Source organism: Chelonoidis abingdonii, chromosome 4 (assembly GCF_003597395.2).
Source record: "Chelonoidis abingdonii isolate Lonesome George chromosome 4, CheloAbing_2.0, whole genome shotgun sequence".
NCBI classification, from domain to species: Eukaryota; Metazoa; Chordata; order Testudines; family Testudinidae; genus Chelonoidis; species Chelonoidis abingdonii.
In genome coordinates this window covers 6,311,422-6,328,515 of record NC_133772.1, presented here as the reverse complement: position 1 = coordinate 6,328,515, position 17,094 = coordinate 6,311,422, and the positions used below count along the sequence as shown (strand labels likewise).

General features: G+C 52.3%; 1 protein-coding gene across 2 annotated transcripts in view; it reads left to right on the top strand.

The window, feature by feature from the left end:
* Window positions 1-3,832, top strand: part of NUP160 (nucleoporin 160) — a 59,018-nt gene extending 55,186 nt beyond the window's left edge. For both annotated transcript variants that reach the window (XM_075064766.1, XM_032775856.2), the window contains exons 34-36: window positions 1,062-1,187; window positions 1,989-2,090; window positions 3,263-3,832. In XM_075064766.1, the coding sequence (XP_074920867.1) occupies window positions 1,062-1,187; window positions 1,989-2,090; window positions 3,263-3,361 (327 nt within the window). In that variant the 3' untranslated portion in view covers window positions 3,362-3,832. The remainder of the gene's footprint in view (window positions 1-1,061; window positions 1,188-1,988; window positions 2,091-3,262) is intronic.
* The last annotated feature ends 13,262 nt before the right edge of the window (window positions 3,833-17,094 follow it).

Here is a 17,094-nt window from a genome sequence, read left to right as displayed (position 1 = left end):
GAGACTTGGTTGGTTGGTTTAAATTTCAACCCAAAAGGAAGATACTTGAGGGAATGAAAAGGGCTGCCAATGGACTGACTGGCTTTAACCTTCTGCAGAGGTTGCAGTGTCCCTTTCTGAAACTAGGAAATCTGAAACTTGGATTTCTCTGGCTCCTGGGGAGATGACTCTAGTCAGTTTTGAAGTGTGGCTAACCCCATTTTCAGAAAGCAGCTGTATTTTCTGCTAAATCTTATACTCGTCCCTCTCCAGTGAGCCTCCTCTGAATGTTTGGTCCTTTGGAAAGGAAATGCAAAGAAACTTCTGAAACTGTACACTCAGGAACCAGAAAAGCTTTCCATGGCAGACATAACTTCGTTCCCATGTGTGCCATATACAGTCTGAGTAACAGACCCATTTGTAAAGTGCTGGGCGTGTGGTCGTCCCTTGCTCAGCACGGTATAATGGAGAGGGAAAGCGCTTCTTTCTATCCTGGCTCATCCAGTGAGGTTGTAAGGCAAGTTGTGTGACTGAGAATGAGCCACTATCTGTGCTTGTAAATTGGGTGTGTTCTAAGGGCTAGGAGGAGTTAGGGGGCATAAGAGGGTGGGGCTGAACTAGGGCAAGGTGTTTGTAGTGTGAGTGTATTGGGAAGGTTTAGCTGGGGGGCAAGTGAGCTGGAAAGGGGGCTGCTTGGGGGGTGTGATTGCAGGAAGATTCAGAAGCCGGGAGAGGCAAGAGCCAGCTGGTGCAAGATCCCCAGGGCTGTTAGAAAGGGGAGTAACAATAGAATCAGGTGCTTTTGGGGTGAGCCTGGGCAAAGAACACAGGAGCGAGGGGAGTAGTTTTTGTTCTTCGGCCCAAGCAAATCCCAGGCTGTTGTGTGGCCCTGTGCATGCCTGAGAGGCTGGTGCCATGGGAAATATAACCCTGAGTGTGATCAGTCTGGTTTAGGTGAAACCCTGCCATGTGCTGAGGGCGGACCCCAGCCTGTCTGGCGGTTTTGAGTGGCTCAGGCAACAGAGCCTGGGGAGTCCTGGCTGCAGGCATGTGATCAGGCTGTCACTAACTGTTTCTCGCAGAAGGTGGATGCTGCTGAGCTCCTTCGCCTCTACTTGAATTATGCTCTCCTGGAGGAAGCCGTGGACTTGGTGTTGGAGTACGTGGACGCCTTACTGGGGAAGGGCCATGAACACTTTGGGATTGAGGTAGGCGAGGGCTGAAACACGCCCCCGGTCCCACTCCTGCGACCATTCCCCATTGCCATAGCAGCTTGTGGCAGCCAGCTCTGAGCCAAGGTTCAGGACAGGTCCTCCAGAGTGCCCTGCCTGCAAAGAGGAACTCCCAGCTCCACACTTCAGAGCCCTTCTGGCTGGGCCCCTAGGGCAGCACCTCCCTTCCCCCACTTGGATGAAGGATGGAGGAAGGGGAAGTGGTGCCCATGGCAGTAGTGGAGCTGCTGGTCGAAGCATGAGTGAGGCCCATGCGGAGGAGCCCTGCCCAGCCCATTCTGCTGTGCTGCTCACGCATGTGTTGGTGGGGGAGTTCGTCTGTGCTGTTACTGATCCTGGTTCTGTGTAACACTCCTGGAAGGAGGGTGAGGCTCTTCAGAGAAATAACCCATGGCACCTTCCTGACTGGGTTAATGTGACACAACGTGCCTCCTGGGGAACATAACTGGGTTCAGAGCTCCTCCGAAGCCAACATCTGGCTGCCGTATCACTTCCTCCTTGCCCGTAACACTGCTAAGCATCTCTGCAGTGACCATAAACCAGTTTAAAGGAGAGACAGTGTGTCCCAGTGGCTAGAGCACTGGATGGGAACTCTGCAGATGTGGGTTCTGCTACTGGCTCTGCCACTGGCCTGTTGGGTGACCAAAGGCAAGTCACTTTTCCCCTGTGCCTTGGCTTCCCTATCTGTACAATGGGGATAATTGAGGTCTATGGATTAAAAGTGCTAGATAAGTGCTTAGTGCCTTAATTAGTACTAACGGCTGCTCTTCTCTTTAGCGTCCGTTGTCTGCTATAGCACCAATGGTGTGGCTGCCGTACTCAGCCATTGATCAGCTGCTTCAGGCCTTGGGAGAGAGCACGGCAAACCATCACCGCTATGTGAGTACATCTCCATGGTGCTGCCACCCAAAGTCCTGAGCCAGGTGTCTCTGCCCGAGGGGATGGGAGCAATGCCAAGGTGCACTGGGGAGGAAGGGAACAGGTGGGAGCCTGCTGACTGTCTGCCTGAGCTGAAGTTGGATGAACGGTGCACATTGCTGAGCAGCAAGTGATCCTGATTAACAGACTGAGTGATGGGAAAATCCATCCACTCTACCCCCTCCAATCCCTTCTTAACCTAAGTTACATAGACTAGTTCAACCGTGAGTGACCAAGCTGGATGCAGCCCTGAGTGGGTGAGTTTCCGTGGCACGTCAGAGTTGATGACCAGAACGGGCCCTTATCTTGCATAGAATAACAGGGTTGGAAGGGACCTCAGGAGGTCATCTAGTCCAACCCCCTGCTCAAAGCAGGACCAGTCCCCAACTAAATCATCCCAGCCAAGGCTTTGTCAAGCCTGACCTTAAAAACCTCTAAGGAAGGAGATTCCACCACCTCCCTAGGTAACCCATTCCAGTGCTTCACCACCTTCCTACTGAAAAAGTTTTTCCTAATATTCAACCACTGCTCCTTGTTCTGTCATAGGCTGTTCTCAGTGGTAGCAGATCTCCATTCTCTTTGGAACCCCTCTTCAGGTAGTTGAAAGCAGCTATCAAATCCGCCCCCCCAGTTCTTCTCTTCTGCAGACTAAACAATCCCAGTTCCCTCAGCCTCTCCTCATAAGTCATGTGCTCCAGCCCCCTAATCATGAGGGAGCCCTGTGCCCTAGCACCCTGCTACTGGCTCTCTGCATCCTCCAGGGCTGAGAGGGCCTCTCCGCAGAGGCTACAGCTAGGCTGTCCCATTCACTAACCCACCTGGCTCCTCACAAGCCACAGGTACTGTCATTCCACCCTGCGTGGTGTGTCCTCTGTAATCTGTGTCCTAAAACGCTTCTGGTGATGGAGGCCAGGGGAAGGGGAAATGGAGGAAAAGGTGTGGAGATGGCTAACGCAGAGCTGACAGCAGGTGCAGCAGAAAAGCAGCTCTCCCACCAGCAGGAGCCAGGTCTTGGGAAGGGAGTGTGATAATGATGGTCTAAGTGGAGACTTGAGGGGGGGAAGTGACTGTTCTATTCTGTTCCCGGTGCCGCTCTATCTCCCCTTATGGCTGCCCTCGCTCTTCTCTCCTAGCTGTACCGGAAGGTGCAGGACAAACTGGAGGACTACCAACAAAAGGTCGACACAGCAACCCGAGATCTCTTGTATCGCCGGAACTATCTGTCTGTGTGACCTGACGGGGCTGGAGACCCAGCCCCAGGGAGAGCTTGCAATGTTCTGCAGTGACCAGGCCTTATGCATGGGGCTTTGCCGTGAGTGGGAAGGTTGGGATCACACGCCTGCCCCGTATGCGGCTGGTGGTGCTAAAATACAAAATCTATTTTTCCATAATGGTCCAAAACCAGAATTCCCTGCCCGAGTCAGGGGATCGGAGAGCTTCTATTTTTAATGCGTTGGAGACCCATTCTGTATCGCTTTGATGTAACCTCTTTCAATCAAGAAGATGGTGGGTTAGTTTATTGCACTGTAATTCCCACACTCCGTAAACCTCAAGTTCCCTCCATTTCTGTTTTTACCGAATGCCTGTGGCCGAGAGGTCCTGTCGTTCTTAGCCTGTATTATAAATGGGAATGAAAGGGTTTGTCATCTTTATTTATTGTGGTGTTTTTGAATGATCTTTAATAAAATGAAACTTTGTTACAAGCCTGAGTTTTTAGATTGCTGTGTTAAGCCATTGAAAGGAACGTGTCCCAAAGCTGCAGCCAAGGAGCACTGGCTTGGCATCTGTGCGAGCACTCAGGTGACTGAGTAACAACTGACGACAAAAGATATTGCTCTGGCCTGTGGCGTTTTGGGCCGGCTGACAACTTTTGCACATTCAGCCATAAACACTTAAGCGGCAGAAGAAAACTCCTTAACTTGGGGGCATCACAGACTCAACCTGCTTGACAGGCAGACTCAGAATCTCAACTTGCCTTGAAAACCAGTTTCTGTTTAGATCGTAAGCACTTGGGGCAGGGACTGTCCTTTTGTTCTGTCTACCCAGCACCTCGTGGACATGATCTGTGGCTCGTAGGCGCTACAGCAATAAAAATATTTACTAATCCTTGTGGCCATGAAGAAAACCTTCCAAACGTGAACAGCGTCTTGCTGCTGCCGTCTCTGCCTGAGTCTGCAGATAGGCAGAGGCTTGGGGGAACAAACTCTCTCTTAGCCTCTCTGTCCCAATGGAGCATCTGCTCTAAAGTCAGATGACAGCACATTAAGGGTCAGCTAGTCCATTGCTGAGGTTCTTAGCTGTGAGCCCAGGGGAGGTGGGAATTGGAAAGTGCAGAGGGGCTAGGTGAGATCACATAAGGCAGAGAAGCACAAAGAAGGCTGGAGATGGAAGGAGGAAACCAAGGGCACAGAGGTGCCCATAAAGGGGAATATTTCCCCCCATTGCATGGTGCAGGTGCTGAATGTGGGGCACCAGTTCCTAGACTCTGCCCCCTGCAAGCACTAAAGGCACAACTGAGTCATGTCCGGCTCTTCTGTCCTAGGCAGCAGCCACTGCTTCAGAAGAAATGGCTCATTGCCTGCCCGTCTCAAGGGGAATGCCAGTCTCCAAAGCAAGGCTGTGGGCAGCTGGGATTTGTAGCACAAAAGGATTTGAGATAGAGCTGACATCTGCCTCCTCCCATGCGCCCTGCTGGAAAATTTATTCCTAAGCCAAGTGTATTGTTCCTAGCCACATGTATGAGGCTGATGAGGTTCAACAAGGACAAGTGCAGAGTCCTGCACTTAGGATGGAAGAATTGTATGCATTGCTACAGACTAGGGACCGAGTGTCTACGCAGCAGTTCTGCAGAAAAGGACCTAGGGGTTACAGTGCATGAGAAGCTGGATATGAGTCACCAGTGTGCCCTTGTTACCAAGAAGGCTAATGGTATTTGGGGCTGTATAAGTAGGAGCATCGCCAGCAGATTGAGGGATGTGATTATTCCCCTCTATTTGACATTGGTGAGGTCTTATCTGGAGTACTGTGTCTGGTTTTGGGCCCCACAGTACAAGAAGGATGTGGAAAAATTGGAAAGTACAGTGGAGGGCAACAAAAATGATTAGGGGGCTGGAGCACATGACTTATGAGGAGAGGCTGAGGGAACTGGGATTGTTTAGTCTGCAGAAGAGAAGAATGAGGGGGGATTTGATAGCTGCTTTCAACTACCACCTGAAAGGGGTTCTAAAAAAGGATGGAGATAAGCTGTTCTCGTGGTAGCAGATGACAGAACAAGGAGTAATGGTCTCAAGTTGCAGTGGGGGAGGTCTAGGTTGGATATTAGGAAAAAACTTTTTTCACTCAGAGTGGTGAAGTACTGGAATGAGTTACCTAGGGAGGTGGTGGAATCTCCTTCCTTAGAGTTTTATAAGGTCAGGCTTGACAAAGCCCTGGTGGCTGGGATGATTTAGTTGGGGACTGGTCCTGCTTTGAGCAGGGGGTTGGATTAGATGACCTCCTGAGGTCCCTTCCAACCCTGATATTCTATGCAAGATAAGGGCCTGTTCTGGTCATCAACTCTGACCTGCCAAGTAACCTCACCCACTCAGGGCTGTATCCAGCTTGGTCACTCACGATTGAACTAGTCTATATAATTTAGGTTAAGGGGGGTGGGGCTAGATTTTCCCATCACTCAGAGTCCGTTAATGAGAGTCATTTGCTGCTCAGCAATGTGCACCATTCATCCAACTTCAGCTCAGGCAGACAGTTAGTGGCTGAATAAAGATCAGCAGGTAACCACTTCATTTCACCACTCCAGGGTCTGACTCCTGTGCTTCATCTCCTGAAGACAGAAGTGCTGAGGTCCTGTGTACTTCATGACCCAGTAGCAGGACATTCAACCAACTGCCAGCCACCTCTCTGTTCCCCAATGAGAACCCCACCCCATCCCAGCAGCGTTAATTTGTGCTACCCTGGTACATTCCCTTCCTTCCCACCTCCCCTTGCAGCTCTGGCTTAGCTGAAGATCCTCACTGACTTACAATGAGTCAAGGACTCTGCTTTCAAGACAAACCATCTCCCTGGGTGCTCATGTTCTCTAGGCAGCTTGGCCCAAACACTTCTTCAACCAAGGAAGTGGGGGAGTTTGTGTAACAGTGAAAATTTTTTGTAATATTTTTGATTAATATTGTGCCTCAGTTTCCCCTATGCGATACATGGTTAGGTGATGGGAAAGGGTTGTATACAGAAGCCCAGAGATACAGGTGTGCCTGACGCTTAGTTGCCTGTCTGCCCCCCTGCCCAAGGAGAGTCCCAGAAGACAATGGCCACTCCAATTGCCTGGACATTTGGCACCTGGCAACAAATGACCAAGGACAGCCCCACCTCCTTAGGAAGCTAGCCAGGTGTGACCGGCTGGAGGACAAATTACAGGAGGGGCCAAGTGAGGTTAAGTGTGGGCTGCTCAAGGCAGAGGGATGCTTCTGAACTGGGCCTAACGGGGTCAGAGGGCTCTAGACTGGCCCAGAAGGACTTTGCTGTAACTCTCCGTTGTTAAATAAGGATTTTCTATGCTGTGTTCCAGACATTTAATAAACTCTTCTCCTTTTACAGTGCTGGCTGAGAGTCACTCAGGTTTAAGGAAGGTGGGGGATGCATTTGCTCTCTTTGGGTGTGCAAATCTTCCTCAGGTGCCCATCTCAGGTGGACTCACTGATGGGACCTCAGGATGTGAAGCAGGGGTGCTGCAGACTTAGAGGTCCAGTCCCAGGAGGCAGTGAAGCCAAGGGGCTTATCCCATTGAGAGAGTGTGACCATAGTGGGGCTGATGCACTGAGGGGCTCCTCCCAGGGACTGTTACAGAGCTGTACCAGAGCACCGGACCTGGGGATCTGTGACCACTGGTACCTAGCTTCATCAGCTCATGCCCCTGGGCTTTTCTCTAGGCAGCCCAGCTCACCTGCCTAGGCCTCCGGCTTCCCCTACTCCCTGGCTGCAAGGCAGAATCCAGCTCTGGCTTCCAGGCCGGCCGCTGCCTGGGTCCTTGCACCTGGGCTGGGCAGCGTAGACTGGAATCCCGTTAACCTGCCACAGGGAGAAGCAAGGAGACCCCAACAACCTGCCAGGGGCTGGCCGGCAGCAAACTGGGCAATGGCCTGGGCTGTATTGCAGGGTCGCAGAAGCCCAAAGCCCCCGTCTCAGCCTGCATGGCTCAGCAGCCCCCCAGCGCGGGCTGTGGGCTCTGGGCCGACCAGACAGCGAGTGTGAGAAACTGGGATGGGGGTGCGGGGGGGGGGGCGGTAATAGGAGCCTATATAAGAAAAAGACCCAAAAATCAGGACTGTCCCTATAAAACTGGGACAGGAGCTGGGCAGCCTAGTGCAGATCCCCTGGGGCTGGGCTGGTCCCCTGCAGCCTCAGGCTCTAGGTCAGAGCGGGGGCAGATCCTACCCCTGCCCCCAACCAATGGCTACCTGGCTCTTGCCAAGCCCCGCCCTGTCGTGTCGTCACACACTCCCCGCCCCGCCCCGCCGTGTCGTCACAGTCGGCCCCGCCCTGTCGTGTCGTCACACACTCCCAGCCCCGCCCCACCGTGTCGACAGTGACTGTCTCTGAGCCCAACTTCAATGCCACTCAGTAAATTGGCGAGCGGTAGGTGTTTGCCTACTGGGATGATCATAACCGCTGGAGCCTGTGAAGACCTTCCAGGTCCCAGTCAATGTCCTGGAAAGGCTATGTCAGCATTTACCTGCCTCCAAAATGAATTAGAGCTGTGAGAATAACCCACTTTTCAGTTTGGTGGATGAACTGAGCAACTAAAAGGGGTTGACCCAAAATGAATTTTATTTTTCTTGCAAAATGAAAAAGTTAAAAGTGTGTTTCAGGTTGAACCAAATGTTTCTTTTAATTTTTGAGGTTCCTAAATCTTTTTTAAAATTAAATAAAACATTGAAATTCTGAAACAAAATGTCTTTCTGAAATGAATAGTCAAAATATTTAGTGCAGAAATGTCAAAATTAACCATTTTGACATTTAAGAGATACCCCACAACCCTACCTCCATATTACACCCCCTGGCCCCTCTGGATACCCCCCCTGCCGGGGCCCTCCCCCAGAACCCCACCCAGTGCTATCCCTCGACAAACCCTATCGCAGACCCTGCCTCCCTTCCCCAGATACCCCCAACCCTACCTCCATATCACCCCCTGGCCCCTTCTGGGATACCCCCTCCTTGCCCTGGGCCCGCCCCCAGACACCCCCACCCAGCCTGCTCCCTTCCCCGATTAACCCCCGACGGCCTGCCTCCCAGACACCCCCTGGCCTCGGCCCCCCTAGTCACCCCTTCCGCCCTCCCCACCAGCCCTGCCTCCCTTCCCACCGGCCGTGCCTCGCTCCCGCTCCCCAGACACCCCCAAGCCCGCGCCCGCCGAGCCAGGCACAAACAGGCCCCAGGCTCCCGCGCCGGCGCCGCCCCGTGCGTCCGGCCCTACCGGCTTCCGAGCCCAGCTGACGTCGAAGCGGGCAGGCCCGGTCGCGAGCGGCCGTGGCCCGGGCGGAGAAGAGCTTGCAGGGTATGGGCGGGCGGCCCGCGCCGCGCGCACGACCCTTCTTCCCCGCGCGCGGGGCGGCCTTGCTGGCCGGGGGGCGGGCGCCTGACTAGCGCGCGTGGGGGCGTGTTGGACGAGCAGGGCGGGGCCGCAACCCGGAGGCCCGGATGTGGACGACACGGTGGGCGGGCTGGGCGTGTGGGTGACGACACGACAGGGCGGGGCCGACCTGTGACGACACGGCGGGGCGGCTGGCGTGGGAGTGTGTGACGACACGGACAGGGCGGGGTCTTGGCAAGAGCCAGGTAAGCCATTGGTTGGATGGGGCAGGATGTAGGATCTGCCCCGCTCTGACCTAGAGCTGGGCTGCGGGGACAGCCAGGTCCAAGGGGATCTGCACTAGGCTGCCCAGCTCCTGTCCAGTTTTTATGAGGGACAGGTCTGATTTTTGGGTTCTTTTTGCTTTATAGGCTTCCTATTTACCGCCCCCCCCCGCACCCCCATCCCAGTTTCTCACACTCGTGTCTGGTCGGCCAGAGCCACAGCCCGCGCTGGGGGGCTGCTGAGCCATGCGGTTGAGCGGGGCTTATGTTGGTTCTGCGCCCTGCAATACAGCCCAGGCCATTGCCCGAGTTTGCTGCCGGCCAGCCCCTGGCAGGTTGTTGGGGGTCTCCTTGCTTTCCTGTGGCAGGTTAACGGGAGTCCAGTCTGACGCTGCCCAGCCAGGTGCAAGGGACCCAGGCAGCGGCCGCCTGGAAGTCCAGAAGACTGGATTCTGCCTTGCAGCCAGGAGTGGGGGAGCCGGAGGCCTAGGCAGGTGAGCTGGGTTAGCCTAGATGGAAAAGCCCGAGGGGGCAATAGCTATGAAGCTAGGTACCAGCGTGGTCACAGAGTTCCCCAGCTCGGTGCTCGGGTACAAGCTCTGTAAAACAGTCCCTGGGGGACCCCTCATGCATCAGCGCCCACTATTGGTCACACTCGCTCAAGGGATAAGCCCCTTGGCTTCACTGCCTACCTGGGACTGGACCTCAAGTCTGCAGCACCCTGCTTCACATCCTGAGTCCCACAGTGAGTCCACTGAGATGGGCACCTGAGGAAGTTGCACACCAAGAGAGCAATGCATTCCCCACTCCTGGAAACCTGAGTGAACTCTTCAGCCAGCGACTGTAAAAAGGAAAGAGTTTATTAAGGTCTGGAACCAGCATAGAAAGCCTTATTTTAACAACGGAGATGTTACAGCAAAGTCCTTTCTGGGCCAGTTAGAGCCTCTGATCCGTTAGGCCAGTTCAGAAGCAGCCTCTGCCTGAGCAGCCACACTAACCTCACTTGGCCCCTCCTGTAATTTGTCTCCAGCGGTCACACTGCTAGCTTCCGGAGGAGTGGGCTGTCCTTGGGTCATTTGTTGCCAGGTGCAAAATGTCAAGGCAATGTGGAGATGTCGCCATTTTTTGATCTTCTGGGATCTCCTTGGGCAGGGGGCAGACAGGCACTTAAGCGTCGAGGCACACCTGTATCGTTCTGGGCTTCGTGTTATACACCTTTCCCATCACCTAACATGTATCGCATAGGGAAAACTGAGGGCACATATTAATCAAAAATATTACAAAAAATTTCACTGTTACACAAACTCCCCACTTCCTTGGTTGAGAAGTTTGGTGGGCCAGCGCCCTATAGAGAACCATGACCCCAGGGGAGGGAGATGGTTTGTCTTTGAAAGCAGGAGTCCTTGATATGTTAAAGTGCAGTGAGGATCTCAGCTACAGCCGAGCTTGCAGGGAGGTGGGAAGGGGGAATGTACCAGGGTAGGCACAAATTTAAGCTTGCTGGATGGGGTTGGGGGTTTCATTGGGGAACAAGAGGTGGCTGCAGTTGAGCTTGAATGGTCCTGCTACTGGGTCATGAAAGTACACAGACCTCAGCACTTCTGATCTTCAGGAATACGAAGACAGGAGTCAGACCCTGAGTGGTGAATGAAGTGTTACCTGCTGATCTTTATTCAAGCCACTAACTGTCTGCCTGAGCTGAAGTTGGATGAATGGTGCACATTGCTGAGCAGCAAATTGACGCTCATTAACGGACTCTGAGTGATGGGAAAATCTTGGCCCCACCCCCCTTAACCTAAATGATATAGACTAGTCTCAATCGTGAGTGACCAGTGGATACAGCCCTGAGTGGGTGAGGTTACTTGGCAGGTCAGAGTTGCTGACCAGACAGGCCTTTATCTTGGGATAGAATATCAGGGGTGGAGGACCTCAGGAGGTCATCTAAGCCACCGCGCTCAAAGCAGGACCAATTCCCAACTAAATCATCCCAGCCAGGGCTTTGTCAGCCTGACCTTATAAAATCTAAGGAAGGATGGATTCACACCTCCCTAGGTACTCATTCCAAGTAACTTCACACTCTGAGTGAAAAAGAGTTTTTTCCTAATATCCAACCTAGACCTCCCCCACTTGCACTTGAGACCATTCTTCGTTCTGTCATCTGCTACCACGAGAACAGTTATCTCCATCCTTTTTAGAACCCCTTTCAGTAGTTGGAAGCAAGCTATCAACTCCCCCTCATTCTTCCTCTGCCAGACTAACAATCCCAGTTCCTAGCCTCTCCTCATAAGTCTTATGTGCTCAGCCCCCTAATCATTTTTGTTGCCCTCCACCCTGTTACTTTTCCAATTTTCCAATCTTCTTGTACTTGTGGGGCCCAACAGACACGATACTCAGATAGACCTTCACCATGTCAAATAGAGGGGAATAATCACATCCTCATCTGCTGGCGATGCTCCTACTATACAGCCCACAATACATTAGCCTTTTGGTAACAAGGGCACACTGGTGGACTCATATCCAGCTTCTCATGCACTTGTAACCTAGGTCTTTCTGGCACGCACTTCGCTCCGTAGTCACTCGCGTCTCCTAGTCGGTAGCGCTGCAGTACCAATTCTAGTCCTAGCCTAGTGTCAGACTCTGCACTCTCGTGTCCTTCGCTTGCACTCATGCATTCTCTGACTTCTAGCCACTGCAACTGTGGCTAGACAAATTCAACTACACTATGTGTTTCCTGTCAGGAATACAACTCGTTCCAGAAGGGCTCGACTCATGGGGGAGTGGATAGATGTCATCTCCTATGCTCACACTCCTTTGTGCTTAATGCAAATCTCGCGCGCAGGCCCTGCTCACGCCTTGCTTCTGGCGCGATGGCCATTACCTGTGACGTGGCTACCGTCGTGCATCCGGCTAATGAGCATAGGGTGTGAGAGTGGCTGACCGCTGTCGGCTGCAGCTGGCCGTACTCGCAGGACTCAGCGTGGATCAGCAATTAGCACCCGGACATGACTCAGTTGTGCCTTATGTGAATCCATCGCATGGGGCTCTTACGAGGTCATTAGGAACTGCACGTAGTTGGAGCTGTTCCAGTCCCACAATCTCTCGAGCCAGTGAGTGTTCCTCCTTGCACTCATGTGGCTCATCTGTGTGGGGACTTACTCCTCCCTACTTTAAACGCTCTCTTGGTGGATGCTGCATGTGCCGTTGGTTTCTAAGGGGAAATTGGGCTGGAAAAGGTGCGGATGTCCAGTCGGCTCTAACTGGTCGCTGACTGTACTCTGGCTTATGTGAAGTCCTCGGCTGCCCTCGTCTAGCACTTCCCCCAAGATTACAAGCTCCCCCTGGAGCTCATCGCTCAAGAATTCACCGACCCGCCAAGGTGGGACGAGGTCTGATCGGGGGAGCTTGTGATATATTTCATGGTTGGCTATATCGGGATGTAACTATGAGGCGAGAGTGCGCGGATATGGAGTCAGGACGATGGTTTATCTAATGATGAGTTGTTCCGCGCTAGAGCCGTCCCCTGGCCTATCTATCTCCCCTAGGCTGCCCTTCCTCTTCTTCTCCTAGCTGTACCGGTGAAAGGGTGACAGGCTTTACGACAGAGAACGGCCTAGGAGCGCAGCAAGAACTCAGCACTGTTCACCGTATTGAGAAGGTATGTTCTGTCATGGCAGCAGGCCGATAGTAGATTTCTCTTTATTGTTATTAGTTCCCGCGGAATGTAGTGCTCTTAGGCTGTAGCGACAGTGATGATGCTCTGCACGAGGCGGCTGGAGACCGGTTCAGCCCTAGGGGTCGCAGAACAGAAGGAGACAGTCCATGCCGCAAGCTTGCTAGCTGATCTACACTACTGCAATTGACACACTGGTTTCTCTATAAGAGTGCACAGTTGGAGGCGCATTTGATGGTCCTGTCCTGGTACGGATGACAGGGTTGAGAGCTGTGGGAGTGCCCTCAATGTGTAAGGGATCAGCCGCCTCGTCTTCTGCCGCTTAGTGTTTATGGGCCTCGCCACTGGTGCAATGAACGTTGTCCATTGCCGGCCCAAAAGGCCACGAGGTCCAGAGGCATTGGCATTCATTATTTAGTCTAGTCAGTTAGTAACTCAGTCACCATTGAGTCTTCGTACAGAATTGCCAAGTCAGTGCCTTTCCTTGTGCCTGAGCTTTGGATACGTATCCTTGTTCGCTAAGGGCTTCCAAACACAGCAAACTAGTAAAATCTCTCGCGCCTTCGTTAAGACCGAAGTTCATCAATTTTATTAGAAGGTCATTCAAACCGCCAGCAATAATAAAGGGCATTCATACTCACTTTTCTTATCCCTATTTTATAATTAATACAGGCTGTTAAGATTCGAGCGGAGGACCCTCCTCGGCCTACATTGGCATTCTAGTCGTATACTATATGGAGATGGGAGAGACGACTACTTTCAGATCAGGGAAAGGTATGAGTGCGGGTGCTGTTTTGGGTGAATTTAAGGTGCAGTACAAACTCATGTCTCTCTACTCCGTAACTCAAGTTCCTCCATTTCTGTTTTTACCGAATGCCTGGGCCGACGGAGGTCCTGTCGTTCTTGCCCTGTATTTTAAATGGGATGAAAGTGTTCGGTATAGTAGTGGTGAATAGATAGGGGGAGTGGTCACTACGACCTTCCCATCATTGCTCGAAGCCCACAAAATTACCTACTTAAAAATAAACAAAGAATATATAAAAATAACAGAAAAAATTTTTTTCATTTCTTGATTTGTAAGAGTTACATCCAAAGCCGATACTAGAATGGGTCTCCAACGCAGTTTAAAAAATAGAAGCTTCCGATCCCTGACTCGGGGACGGGGGGAATTCTGTTTTGACCATTTATGGAAAAATAGATTTTGTAGTTTAAGCAACCACCGCCGCATACGGGGCAGGCGTGTGGTATGAATCCCAAAGCCTTCCCACGCACACGGGAGCCCCCTCTCCCCCGGCCAAAGCCCCATGCGATAAAGGCCTTGTCACATGCAGAACATGAAGCTTCTCGCCTGGGGCTGGGGTCTTCCAGCCCCGTCAGGTCACACAGACAGAGATAGTATCCGGCGAACAAGAGATTCCGTCGGGAGTTGCTTGTCCCTGCTTTTCTCACTAGATCATCCATGCAAGTTATATTTACCTATTCGACTGCGTTTTGTGGGTAGTCCTCCAGTTATGTCCTGCACCTTCGGGGCTTACAGCTAGGATAGAGGACAAGAGCTAGGGGCCCAAGAGCATAAGGGGGGAGATGTAGAGCGGACCGGGAAGCAGAAATAAGTATTAAGAACACCGCACTATTCCCCCCTCAAAGTCTCCCCTAGAACCATCATTCATCACATCCCTGATGAACGACCCAGACTGGGTCCTGCTGGTGGAGAGAGCTGCTTATTTCTGCTGCACCTGGCCAGATGCCCCAGCAAGTCAGCTGCTGACGTTAGGCATCTCCACACCTTTCCCCATTTCCCTTTCCCCTGGCCTTCCACACCAGAAGTTTCGTTCTTAGGACACAGAATTACAGAGGACCACACCACGCAGGGTGGTAGTTGACAGTACCTGTGGCTTGTGAGGTGACGCCAGGTAGGTGGTTAGTGAAATTGGGACAGCCTGCTGTAGCCTCTGCGGAGGTGTCCTCTCGCCCTGGAGGATGGAAGGGAAAAAAAGAAGCCCAGTAGCCGCAAGCGCTGCTAGGGCACAGGGCATCCCTCGATGATTAGGGGGCTGGAGCACAATGACTTATGATAAGGAGACCGAGGGAACTGGGATTGTTTACGTCTGCAGAAAGAAGAAGCTGGGGGGGCGAATTTGATAGCTGCTTTCAACTACCTGAAGGGCGTTCCAAAGAGAATGTGAATGACTTCTGCTACCAACGTTGAGACACGGCCATATGAACAGAAACAAGGAGCAAGTGGAATGGATATATAGGGAAACTTTTTTTTCAGGTAGGGGACGGGGGGCGAAGGTGGTGTGAAGCACTTGAATGCGTCTACCTTAGGGAGGTGGTGGATCTCCTTTCACTTAGAGGTTTTGTAAGGGTCAGGCGTTGACAAAGCCTTGGGCTTGGATGATTTAGTTGGGGACTGTCCGTGCTTTTGAGAACAGGGGTGGAAACTTAGAATGACCTCACTGAGTCCCTCTCCACACCCTGTATCATGACAGATAGATGCAGGTTAGGGCCCGTTCTTGGTCATCAACCGGGATGACGGCCACGGAAACTCACACCATCAGGGACTGACGCAGTCCAAGCTTTGGGGTCACTCACGTTGAAAACATGTCTATGTTAACTTGGTTAAGAATGGGATTGAGAAGGGGGTAAGAAAGTGGATGGATTATAACACCCATCATCTCAGTCAAATGATTACATCAGGATCACTTGCCTGCTCAGCAAAACAATGCGCACCGTTCAATTTCCAACTTCGCTCAGGCACCGACGAAAAAGTCAGCAGGTTCCCACCTGATTCCCTTCCTCACCCGTGCACCTAATATGGCATTGCTCCCATCCCCTCGGGCAGAGACACCTGGTCCGTGACTTTGGGTAGGCGAAGCCACCATGAGAGATTACCACATAAGCAGGTGATGGTTTGCGTGCTTCTTCTCCCAAGGGGCCCTGAAGCAGCTGAAATCAATGGCTGGAGTACAAGGCAGCCACACCCATTGGTGCTATCAGCCCACAGACCCAACAACGACGACAGCCTAAGAGCGAGCAGCCGTTAGTACTAAATTAAGGCCGCCCCCCATGCACTAGCACTTATCTAGCACGTTTTTAATCCATAGACCGGTCATTATCCCCATTGTCAGAATTAGGTGAAGCCAAGGCACAGGGGAAAAAAAAAAAAAAAGATAAATAACAAAGTCTGGTGACTTGCTGTATTGGGCACCCAAACAGGCCAGTGGCACTCCAGAGCCCAATAGTTAGCAGAAACCACATCTGGCAGAAAGGTCTCAACGAGACATCGTTTTTTTTTTATTTATTCCAACATTTCCACGAGTGCTCATAGCCACGTGGGACCACACGTGTCTCTCCTTTTAAAATGGAGTTTATGGTTCATGCAGAGATTGTAGCAGTTTACGGGCAAGTTGAAGTTTAAGAGAGGAAGTTGATACGGCAGCCAATGGTGCTTCGGAGGCAGCTTGAAACCCAGTTTATGTTCCCAGGAGGCACGTGATTGTGATCACATGAACCAGTCAGGAAGGTGCCATGGGTATTCTCTGAAGAGCCTCACCCTCCTTCCAGGGAGTTGTTACACAGAACCCAGGATCAGTAACAGCACAGACGAACTCCCCACCAACACATGCGGAGCCAGCACAGCCAGAATGGGCCTGGGCAGGGCTCACCTCCGCAATGGCCTCACTCATGCATTCAGACAAGCAGCTCCACTACTGCACTGGGCACCACTTCCCCTTCCTCCATCTTCATCCCAAGTGGGGGAAGGAGGTGCTGCCCGGAGGGGGCCCAGCCAGAAGGGCTCTGAAGTGTGAGCTGGGAGTTCCTCTTTGGCAGCAGGGCCTCGGACGTCTGACCTGGCTCGAGCTGGCTGCACAAGCTGCTTATGGCAATCAGGGGAAATGGTCGCAGGAGTAGGGGACCAAAGGGGGCGTGTTTCAGCCATCGCCTTAACCTCAATACCCAAAGTGTGCATAGGGCCCTTCCACCCAGTAAGGCGGTCCACAGTACTCCAACACCAAGTCCGACGAGCTTCCTCCAGGAGAAGGCATAATCAAGATAGAGGCGAAGAGTCAAGGCAGCATCCACCTATCGGCGAGAGAACAGTGAGTGACAGCACTGATCACATGCCTTGCAGCAGGACTCCCGGCTACAGTTGCCTAGAGCCACTCAAACCGCCAGACAGGCTAGAAGGGTCTCGCCTCAGACACATTGGCGAGGTATATCACCTAAACCAGACATGAAATAACTCAGGCGTTATAATTTCCCATTAGGCACCCAAGCTTCAGGCCAATGCACAGGGCACACCACAGCCTGGATGTTTGCTTGGGTCCGAAGAACAAAAACTCTCCCCCTCGTCCTGTGTTCTTTGCCCAGCTCACCAAAAGCACCTGTTCTATTGTTACCTCCTTTCTGTAACAGCCCTGGGACTGTAGCAACCAATTCTTTTTT